Raw genomic sequence first — 12446 nt, forward strand, 5'->3', positions numbered from 1 at the left:
TATAATTAAAGGACAAGATGACATTTGCATTCAGGACACAGTTCAAGATTTCCATTCTCCATAAATCCCATCCCATGACCTATCCCAGTCTTCACTTATCTCTTGCTTTCTCTGAGTTTCTATTGCCTGCATCACCTGCTTCATAGTGAAGTCTTCATTATTTTCTAATTATCTCCTATCAGTTCCATATTTCTAACTAGACTCCTTAAGGGAAAAAAATTATCACTAATCTCTAGGGCCTAGCACAATTTTGTACTCATGGTAGACATTAGAGAAATATTTGATTGACTGAAAATCATTCTGATTTACCCAGAGTAAAAGTACTCTGAATTTCTTCTAAGAAATTCCAAGTGTGAGAGCAGAATTTTTGTTTTTATTTGTTTATTTTAAAGTTGACTTGTATCCTTTGAATGAGAACTATAACTTCCCCTCCTACAGCAGCTTCTTTCCCTAGTTCTGTATATGCTTCTATGCCTGGGAAAGGCTCATGTTTAAATGAATGTAGATTTTCTCCCCAGAAGAATTGACTGAAGCCTGACTGCCAAGTGGATGCATTGCAGCTTTTAGCATTGAATGCTTCCTTCTGGAGTGCCCTGAGTTCCTCCTCTGGATTATGACCTATTTGACGACATTAAACATAGGAAGGGGGATACAGTCCACCCTTGTGAGCCCTTCTGACAGCCCACTCCCCCTTAAAAAGGGAGAGAATAGGTTCATTCCAAATTTTTTCCCATTGATCTAGTCTAAGCTCACTCTTCTGTGTGACGACAAAGAAATTTTTTGCTTCTCTGCATTTATTTAGAAATACTGTCTTCCAAATTAATGCCAATGTATATTTTAAAATTATTTTTATTGATGTCTTTTGGTTTACCTATATGTCCTAACATATTCCTACCTTTTCTGTCCTTGAGAGCATTCCTTATAAGAAAGAATGAAAACAAAGGCAGAAAAACAGTTCAGAAAAGCTAATCAACACTACAAAAATGTCTGGCCTTAATTGGATTATAATGTAAATTCCTCAAAGGTGGAGACAACTTTCACTTTTTCTTTCTAATCCCAGAATTTAACAAAATATCCAACAGATAATAAGAGTTTAATAAATGCTCACTTATTGGCATCATATGGAATATTTCTTGCTTAGTGTACTCTTCTCTCCATAAAGAAGTTGAGGAAAGCTCCTTCTTTATTTCTCTTTTTCGGACAAAATTAATCATTAGCATCAACATATAAAAATTAATAATTATGTACAGAAATTACTTAGTCAGTGAGAGACAGTATCTCTCTTTTTTTTTTTTTACATGACCAAAACGTTATTTTGCTGTACAAAAAGAATCAGACTCTGAAATATTGTACAATTGGCTTGTGAAGGAAATCAAAAATGCAGGTGTGCATAAATATAGGGATTGGGAATTCAATGTAATGGTTTTTAAGAGACAGTATCTCTTAAATCTTCCTTTGTTTTTGGCTACTTTACCAAGAGGCATCTATTTACCTCTGGCATCTAGGTAGCGAAATGTATAGAGTGCTGTGTCTGGAGTCAGGAATATTCAACTTGTGAATTCAAATCCAGTTTCAGATACTTACTAGCTGCATGATTCTGGGGAAAGTCACTTAATCTCGTTTGCCTCATTTGCTCATCTTTAAAATGAGCTGGAGAAGGAAATGGGGAGCCACTTCAGTATTTTTTCCAAGAAGACCTCAAATGGGGACTGAACAACAATAAAGTACAGCATCAGGGAGGTTAGATTTTACTGTCTGAGTCTGTTTGTATTGCAATGTGTTGTATATATCCCTGGGGAGACTTTCATACCATTATCACCTTAAAACAAATCATACATCAAAGGGCTAGGCAGAGAGAGCAACAATGGCATCCCTGAAAATGCCATTTAAGTTCTTCCATTTCCTCTTGGGTGAACCTGTGCCAGATATAACAGGACACTAAAACTCTGCTACCAGGCACTTACACATTTTCTTGTTGGTCTATGATATAATTTTCCTTTCTTTAGAGATAATGGTGAAGAGAACACCTGTGGTCACTATTGTCAATTATGAGAACTCCAACTGATGACCTAGAGTCATGGAACTGGATTTTATATACCTTTTTTTTAGAAATTGCTCAGTCCTAAGTAAAGGAAGAGTTATCTTCTTTATGATTATCTCACATTGAGGATGCTATAGAAAAAAAGGAAAGGAGAAACAACTGTATTCCTGAGGCTGAAGCATACACCCAGATGCCCTCAATTTACGAGGCTTATTTAAAGGTTTCAGAAAGTGTCTTTAGAGTGAGTGTTTGATTCAATGAAGTTCGAGAGAGTAGCTTAGGAATGAATGCAGGAGTATGAATAGAGAGCTAGTAACCACTAGCTGAGAAAAAAAAAAATGAAGAAGGATCTGAATGAACAAGCTTGGAAAAAGTAAGTGCACTAAATCATTAGAGAATGCAAAAAAGTACAGAAAGAGAGATTCAGGGAACATAGAGAATTGTTGATTCAATGAGTAAGGAAATGGCTTAAGTCATGAAGAACCAGGGCAAGTTCAGAGGTAATGAGCTCAGTCTACAGAGGGTGTAACCTATGTCCCACAGACCCATTCCTCTTCAAAATATGTATGCCAATCTTTTCAACAATTAGGTGATTCATATCAATTCCAATAGACATGGGATGGAAATAGTCTTCTGAATGCTGAAAAGACTGTGTACTGAATGCGGATCACCACATAATATTTTCACTTTTTTATTATTTGTTTGCTTTTTGTTTTCTTTCTCATTTTCTTTCCTTTTCTGGTTTTTCTTGTTCAGCATGATAAATGTGGAAATATGTATAGAAGAATTAAGCATATTTAACATAGATTAATATAGGGAGGGGGAAGGGAGAAAGGAAGGAGAAAAAAACTGGAACAAAAGATTTTTCAAAGATGAATATTGAACATTATCTATGCAAACATTTTGAAAATAAAAACCTTTTTTAAAATGTATGCCAACACAAAGAAGGCAGTGAGAAAAAGCTGTTAATTAGATTTTGCCTTAAATGAAATAAACAAATAAAGCTTTTTTTTTTCCTGAGCTTTTCTTAGTCAAATTTTGTGAAGTGTCTAGAGCAGTTTTCCAAAACCAGAAAGTGGTTAGCAGATTAATTTTATTTTAATGACTTATTGTTTAAATACTCTGATCACCTAGATCATCTTGTATCATTTGTATATTAAAAGGTGAGGATGAGAAGAAAGAGACATTAGATTTCAACTCTGAATCATAAAATAGTATGGAATCCAGGATCCTCTCAAGCTTTAAGAGGTTTCAATTATGTGGCAATGATTTTAAGTTGTATAGGGTAGGCACTCAATTAATATTAGTTAAATGAATCAATAAGTGAGGTTTCTTCTATCAAATAATCTTTGATCAGTAAAATATTAGAACCATGATAGCAGAGATGATTTTATTTTTCCTTTTGTAATACCAGTTCATAGCATAGTGTTTTGTATATAATTTACACTTAATCTATGTTAATTGAACTGAATTCTATCACAGGCCTGAAACAGGACTTCTTAAACTTTTTTCCACTGGTGACCGCTTTTCCGCTAAGAAATGTTAACACAAACCTGGGTATATAAATATGCAAATAAAACATTTACTAATAATAAATCATAAAACAATTTATTTTTAAAACAATTCTTTGGTACATGTATAATTTTACCACTTATTAAAGAAGAAAAAAATTGCACGATAATGAGATAGATGTGCTTATTTATTCTTACATAAAGAATTAAATCTTAGTGGAATATTTGATATCTTTTACTGTTGTCATTTTTTCATGACCCCCACATTCAGTTATGCAATCCCATATGGGGTTACAACCCAAAGTATAAGAAGCTTTGCTTTATAATATCACCAGTAAGTTTTATAGTGGAAAAGGCACCATGTATGAATGTGAAAGACATGTATTTGACAAACTCCTAGCCATGTAACTATGAACAAGTTGCAAGACTACAAAGGGCTTCATCAGTTTCCTTATGGATAGAAGAATCAGAATAGATGGTCTCTAAGGGTCCCTTCTAGCTGTGCATCTATGATCCTATTTAGTAACCTGTATTTTATTAGTCTAATTTAATTTCACATTAGAAGAATGAATATCTTTCTTTCAAATAATAATTTTTTTATGGATATGTCTGTGCTTATTTTCTTTCTTCTTTTTTGTTAATAGCAATACTTTCACGCTGGAGGAAATGGTCTGAAAAAGAACTTTTTGGAGAAGAGCCCTGATCTTCAGTCTCTTAGATATGCTCTGAGTCTTTATACCCAAACGACCGATTCCCTGATAAAGAAATTCATCGACACTCAGACCTCTCAGAGTAAGTAATCTATAGAGGCTAGAAATAAATACAACTTGGAGGCATGGTAAATTATTGTTATTTTACATTGTTTGAAATTGCTGTTGCAAATCATACTAATTAATGTATATTTTATTATAGTAACTTTTTTGTTTTCTACATAGAGAATAAGATGTTCTGATTGTGAAAAGATAGATTCTTTTTCTTGCCTCAATATTTTTGAGATAATTATAATGCAATAAGATGTATGAAACACTAAACCATTTTGAACATAATTTAAACTTCTTTAAAGTATTCCAAAATTCCCTTGCTAAATATTATATAACTATGAGTCTTGGAGTGTTATTTCCAATAAAAATTTCTTCAGTATAGAATAAGAACTCTCAGAAACTCTAAGGCTTTACTTATTTTGATCCTTCTGTCTTAGAGGCAGGAGGGGGAACCAATAATCATGGATAGTTTTTAATATATGGAACCTAGGATCTCTTGGAGTCTCTGGGTTCATGTAAACTAGATCCAATTCCATTGTTTGGACACCATGTTCATTTGTTTCATTTTTCCTACTTCAGGTTTTTTTGGAAAAACCCTTTAACTATGCTCGTGTTATAGCTCTGTTTGCCCAAATGGAAGTAAAAAGGTATTGTATACCTCAAATGCTACACAGGAACTAAGCTGAAGTATCTGTACTAGTTTAGGAAGTTTTTTGTTTTTTTTTTTTCATTCTCACAGAAAATACATAAAATGCAAAAAGTTCAGTGAGGCCTGTGAATAGCAACAGCAAAGAGGGTTAACAAATCCATTTCTCCTCCATCTCTTCTCCTATAATGCTTCAATTCTTCATGATATGAACTAAAAAATGTTCCCAAATTGTGGTCTCCTTTCTGTAACTCTGTAACTCTCTAGGACTAAATATATTTTTATCTCTATGATGTGTTTCTGTAGGAATATCATCAATGCCCAGTTTCTGGGATAATGTACCTTCTCAGAAATTATAGTTTCTGACTTTTGTTCAGAAGAGAACACAGACAAAAGTCACCAGGAAGGATACAGGTACCCCAGGGCAACTCACCAAGTGCTTTTACTGCAACCCAAAGCAACTGCTTTGGATGGGGGAAGAAATCTTCCGCTTGCATTGTCCCCAACACAGATCTGGTCTCCTTGCTGTGGTCTTAAAGACCAAGAGAAAGAGGACCGATAAAAAAAAAGGGGGGGGGGGGGAATGGCTTGTTCAACAAAAGCCTAATATCTGGTGTTCAATCATAAATTATCTTAGAGACAGCCAGTCACATAACTTCTCAGCAAGGTAGCAGTACACATATTTATTTCCATGAGAGGTTCACAGAATCCTAGGTTTAGATCTGGATGTCCTCTTAGAGATTATATATTTCAAATCTCTCACATTAGAGATGAAAAATATAAGAAACTTAGATGTTAACTGACAAGGTCACACTAGGATTCAAATTCAGGTCTTGTGATTCCACATTCAATGTTCTTTCCATTTAAAGAATTTATTTATGAAACCTCCATACAGAGATCCACATAATTAAAAAAACCATAAAATTTTTAGAAAGTTCATTAAAAGGTTTCATCTTCCATTAAGCAATCAATCATGCTCCTTCTCTATCTCCTCCCCCCATCTCTAGCTCTAGTTCTGTCTTTGTGTCTCTCTCTTTCTCTGTCTCTCTGTCTGTCTCTGTCTGCCTCTCTCTCTCTCTCTCTCTCTCTCTCTCTCTCTCTCTCTCTCTCTCCCTCTCTCCCTCTCCCTCTCCCCTGCCCCTTCCTCCTCTCTCGGTCTTCCTTGTTTCCACATTCCCATCTTTGAGATTTTTGAGATATTTCTACAAACAATTTTTGTCATGTTTCATTTTTGACACTTAAAAAAATACTTGAGGTGCACTTTTTAGATTTTGTACTTTTGTTTCATGTTGAAATGCAAAATAGATTCCCTCCTGTCTAATCAGAATTCCAGGGATTACATTGGGTCTATTCATCATGGTATTTTTCAGGGAAACCATTTTCATTCATGGGTTAGGTACTCTGGAGATCTCTATCAGGCTCATTTTTTATTTAAATTTTTCCAAATCTAATCTTCTTTGATAGTTCTCTTTAATCCCAATGGCTTCTAATTACTTCCAGTGAAGACAGACTTTCTAATTTTTTTAAAACAATGCTGGGATGCCTGAGGCGGAAGCAGGGTTAAAGCAAATGTTAAAATTGTAACTAAAGTAGTGGCAGTGAAAACCAGCAAGCATAGGATTAAATTTAAATACATATAATGTTGACTCACTATGAAGATTTTACAATCTACTCATCTGACAATGCTGAAAATCACTAAAAAAGCACTTCTAGAAATTGTTCTGCTGAGTTGTCACTTTCACCTACTAAATCTTTCATTCCCTATTGCTCCTATATAAAATCAGCATTTTGCCTTACCAATTTTGGAGTGCTAAATTGTGGAGGGGAAAGAAACAAAGAAGCATCTGTATCTTAGTGTTCTGCTTTCTGAAACAGTTTCTAGGAATGCATTGTGGCGAGCACACACACACACATACACACACACAAAAATACACAGGCTTGCTATAGAGATGGCTATAGTTAAATGAACTATTGACAATTCTGATGTAAACAAAATTCTCATACTATATAAAGATTGAAAGGTGTATTTTTCTATTTAGATACTTGAGATTAAAATTTTAAGTCATACCCATATTTATAAAGTTGATAAATTGGCAATTTGTATGAAAATGTGCAAAAAAAATCCCAACTTAAAATGTCTAGATAAATCTAGGGAGTTTGATCTACCTAAATCTTTTAATCTTTAGGTTGACTGTTTTGGGTAATTATACTATCAGAATCTAAGACAGTTCACTAGTGGGAAAACAATTGTTTGGGATAAGATGTCCAGCACAAATAAATCAAGGAAATATCTCAAGATAAAAGCAGAAAAGAATTTTATTATGATCTCCTGAGAAAGGGAGTCTCCCTCCCCACAACCAGTTAGGCAAGGAGAGGTGGAGCACTGTTAACAAACAAGAATTATATAGGGGGCTGGGCGAACACTCTCTATAGGCTGGATCTTTGCCCTGATTAGTTAGGACAAATGACCTCACATTCTAAGTCATAAATGAAGAAAAAATTTTAATCCAATCACATCTTTACGATTACTAAATTACCTTAAATGGGAGTTTCAATGCTGAGGTGGCCCCAATTTAGTCTCACAAAAAAAGGCTTTTATGGTCCCACTCCTTGTAAACCACATGATCTCTGGAGAAAGAAACCTGGCCCTAGGGTAGAGCCAACCTGTAATGTCAAAAGAAACTGAGCAAGACAAAGATTAGAGACCAATTCAATAGTTTATTAAATGGAGAGAAATACTGGGACCAATGGATCCCAGGGCTAGTTGAGAGTATGAGTCTAGCCCCTAGTATTGGGACAGCAAGCTTTTTATGAAATGACATTAACAATGACATAATGCAGAGACCTAGGTGGGGATAGCCTCATAGATGGAGGTTACTTATATTCTAATGACATTAAGGAATGTCTATAACACCTTTATCTCAACCATTAAGAGGGGCCGGTCATAACCTTAAGGCAGAATACGAAATAGGACAAATGGAGGAACTGGTCCCCATTAAAAGTGACCTTTGGCATTACAAACCTTCACTCATTTTTTAGAACACTTGTGAAATAGCCTTCACAGTTCATTTCATTCATAATTAATGCATTTCATACCATAAATTGTTGACTAAAATACAAGTTTTGTGTCTCCATGCTTACTAGAAACAGTAGAAACACCTAAATTCTGAGTGAATTTTTTGTATTCTTCCCTCACCTCCCACACTTATTAGCTTCCCAAACCTATCTCCCTGCCCCCCCATGACATTTCTTACATAATATTTTAAAATTGAACCAGAAATAATGAAGGAAATTGCAACTTGGTTATAATCTGATTCCATTTCTTGTTTGAAAAATCCATGATTTTTTTTAAGTCAACATGAAGTCAAAATACAGACATTATTGCTCATTAATTTTTCGTTTAATTTCCAGCCAATATTCTGTGGAGACATTACTGCTTGCAATTTATTTTGACTTTGTTCAGATATTATCTTATGGAATGGAATAATGTTCAAGGGGCTTTCTGTCTGAGTTTTTGGGCTTCCTACAGATCATTTAATTTCTTTGAGTTTCATTTTCCTCATGCATAAAATAGGGATAATATTCCCCATTAAGTCACACAGTTATTGTTAGCAGGGAATTTGTAAATCTCCAAGTGATATAGAAGTGAATGATATTGTTATATTTAACTCTTTGGAAATGGAGGGATTTGTTCGCTTCTACTACCACCTTATTTCCTTTCTGTTTATTCTCTATTTTTCTGCTACTTTCTCTCTCCTCCACACCCACCATTGTTTTTCAGTTTTGCTTCAGCCCATTTTCTCTTACAGTTTGAAAATCCATTAAATTTGGTCAAAGGAAATACTGAGATACAAATGCAAGCAAAGCAAGCCAGACCTTGCCCTTAAGGAGATTACATTCAAATTGGGGAGGTATCATAAGTATGGATCTATAGATCTACATAGGATACATTAGAAGGTAATCTGAGAAAATGAGGCAGTAAAACTGAAAAGACTGGGAAAGACCTTCTGCAGAGGATGGACTTTTATCATAGTCTTGAATGACATCAAAGACCTAAGTAGGAAGAAGAATATTGTAAGGATGAATAGGATAGAGAAAGTGTCAAGGCCAGGCAATGTAAAATCCTGGAGGTAACAGATGGAGTATCACTTTTGAGGAATTTCAAATGGGCCAATGTACCTGGATCATAGAGACATGGAGATGAGGAAAGTATAGAGTGGAAATTTAGAAAGGGTACAGGTACTAAAGACTTTTAAATGGCAAAAAGAGGATTTTATATAGGTAACCATTGGGGCTTCATGAGCAAGGACGTGACAAGACATACACTTTTAAAATATTACCTTGGCACCTGAGAGTGCAGACAGATTAAATGAGGAGCATGCATTCTATGTATCATAAGAACTCTCCTCCTTTTCTTCCCCTCTCTTTCTTTCCCTCCCCCTTGCCCTCCTTTCTCCCTATCTCTCTTTTCTTCCTCTTCCCCTACCCTCCTCTCTCACCATTAAGCCACACTGTCCCATTATTTCCTAGATAAGTGTATATCCATAGTGACTTTCATATTATCATATATTGTTAATGTTTGTAATTGTATCTTCTGTTCTGTCCTTCTTATTTCTCATTTGTTTTCTCTCCATCTCTTTATTTGTGTGTCTTTTACATCTTTTCTATCCCACTAGACGAAATTGGGTTTTGCTTTGTTTTTTCTTTCTGATGACAAACAGGACCATGAACTACCAAGGATGAAAATTCACTAGAAATTTATGAGTCAGAATTCAAATGAGTTTTTATCCACTTAGAGTCTTTTCAAAAATGGGAAAATGCCCAAAATTGCTTGAAGAATTTTTTTTTTTTAATGAAACAGAAAATATAAATTGTTTGAAGGAGTAATATCTTTATGTTGAAATAGACCGTGACTCATCAATAAGCTGGATTCTTAATATTGAGACTGTTACTCTTGGGCATTGTTTAAGACAATGGTGTCCTTCACATGGAAATGAGAGATACCTCTTCAACAATGAGATGAACCAAATCGTTTTCATTTGTTCAATAATGAATAGAACCAGCTACATCCAGCGAAAGAACTATGGGAAATGAGTGTGAACCTCTACATAGCATTTCCAATCCCTCTGTTTTTGTCCACTTGCATTTTTGATTTCCTTCTCAGGTTATTTTTACTTTATTTCTAAGTCCGATTTTTTTATGTGCAACAAAATAACTGTTTGCACATGTATACATATATTGTATTTAACATATACTTTAACACATTTAACATGTATTGGTCTACCTGCCATCTGGGGGAGGGGATGGGGGGAAGGAGGGGAAAAGTTGGAACAGAAGGTTTTGCAAGGGTCAATGCTGAAAAATTACCCAAACATATATCTTGAAAATAAAAGGCTATAATAAAAATTTTTTTAAAAGAAAGAAATGAGAGCCACTAAAGCATACATAAGGTTCCTTGTAGGCTCTACATTGGCTAAGTTTCAAATGTACTGTGTGGGAAGGGTCAGGTGCAAGACCTCCTTCCCAATCCAATTAACTAATCAGAAACATCATCAGGTATGAAGAGAAAACATGTATTTAATCCCTGCAGGGAGAGGCCCAGACACCCCTGGGAGGCATCCCAGCTCCTGCCATGTGCTCCTGGTACTTGACCTGCTTCTGGTTTGTCCAGGGTTTAAAAGCAAAACACTGGCACTTTCTCTTTGGATACCAAAAGGATGTAATCATCCTTGCCCAATGATCGCTAATGGTGGCTGCCTCCCACAATGTCATGTCACTTCCTACAACTGCCTGTATCACAGGTTCAAAGTTCAATTTGCTCCAGAGAGCAAATGACCTCCCAAGGTCCCAAAGTTCTGGGAACAGCGATCATGTGACAATCCTGAGAAACACTTCATCCAATCAGTCCCATTCAGTACAGACATCTCTGTTCTGTTGCATGTTTATTTATTTTGTGAAATATTTTAACCTAATTTGGGCAGAACTGTGAAGTGTTGAGGATACAGACTGACACTTCTGCAAAAAGATGTAAATTTATTTTACGTGGGTTGGATTTGGATTTACACTTATTTTCTGACCGAGAGCTAAAAGGGTTTCACTCTCTGTTTGCTGACTCATCAGTGCTTTCCAGTGTTCTGAGTATAATGCTACCTAAGTGAGGCAAAGTTTGTAAAAAGAAGAGGTAGTGATGTTTGGAGTCTTCTTCCTGCTACAAGGCAAGAGAAAATATTTTCAAAACAGGACCTGGTAGACAAAAGTAGGCAAGAAGGCTACAGTGGACATGATGCAGAAACAAAATCTGAAAATAAAAAAGGGGAGGATATGTGAAGGGATCTCAGGGCTTTTCTATAGGGCTCAGCGTTTATGAGATCCTTATTAATTTGTGAAATTTTCTAATATTATTATTTCATATATATGAATATACACACAGGTATTTCCCCATCGTATGTAATAATGAGCTTTTAAAAGAACATGGAAGACACTGCCTGTTATCTTACTTAAGGAAAGAAGATAAAGCTCTGCAGTTTTTTCCACCAGGAACCTCAGTCCAGAGACAAGCAACTTCAATAGTGAGAAATCAGAGGCCAATTAAGCAAATCCTGCAGTGTCTTGGTGAAAAAACTTAACATTTCAGGATTTAGTAGATCCAGGCCACTCTGATGGCAAATTATTTGCTGCCGTGGCAGGTTAATAAACACTAAACTCTCATATTGCTGAGTTGGGTAATTACAGTAGGACTGACTTCTGTATACTGTGACCTTGGGGTAAATTGATTGTTGTCTTGATATATTCCAACTGTTTATGAGGGGTATTTATATGAGCATACTACCATAGTAAAGGCACTAAGAAGATCAGTTGGTCATTTAATTGGTTCCAGGTATTTAAGGGCAGTATGAAAGACTAGAAAAACAATCCTTTGAAAGTCAAGGTAACATTTTTCTTAAATTCCATTGCCCTTCCTTAAGAGTTAATTAGTTTAACTTGGTTGATCATGGACATGATTGTTAAACACCATGTTAACTGGGGAAAAAAAAAATACTGGAGATAACTTCTCACCCTCCCTAAAGGAGGATGCAGAAAATATCACAGAATGCTTATATATGAAAAAGGAAAAATAAAAAGCTATTGTAGAAATTCAATTAAACTGATTTTCATATATTAGATTTAGAACTGGAAAAGACTTGAGAGGCAATCCATTCTCCATTTTATGGATAAGGAAACTGCAAAAGAGATAGATATTTAAGTTAAATGATATCCCTGATCACCACTTAGCAAGTTATCCAACACAGGATTTGAACCCAATTTCTCCTGAAGCCAAATGAAGTGACTTGACCATTATTGTAGGTGGTTTCTTTCTCCCTCAAAATCCTTAAGTTAAGAATTTTGGGTATTCCACCCTAAAACCAGAATGAACCATATAATCTCTAAGGGTTCTCCACTGAGGGATTAATGAGAAGAGCATCCTTTGAAGGGTAGGAAAGAAATGG

General features: G+C 35.3%; 1 protein-coding gene across 2 annotated transcripts in view; it reads left to right on the forward strand.

The window, feature by feature from the left end:
- The window catches only part of UNC13C (unc-13 homolog C), a 668923-nt gene that overhangs the window by 610985 nt on the left and 45492 nt on the right, over nucleotides 1-12446 (forward strand). For both annotated transcript variants that reach the window (XM_031955232.1, XM_031955234.1), the window contains one exon: nucleotides 4197-4344. In XM_031955232.1, coding sequence (XP_031811092.1) covers nucleotides 4197-4344 — 148 coding nt within the window. The remainder of the gene's footprint in view (nucleotides 1-4196; nucleotides 4345-12446) is intronic.

Source organism: Sarcophilus harrisii, chromosome 2 (genome assembly GCF_902635505.1).
Source record: "Sarcophilus harrisii chromosome 2, mSarHar1.11, whole genome shotgun sequence".
NCBI lineage: Eukaryota > Metazoa > Chordata > Mammalia > Dasyuromorphia > Dasyuridae > Sarcophilus > Sarcophilus harrisii.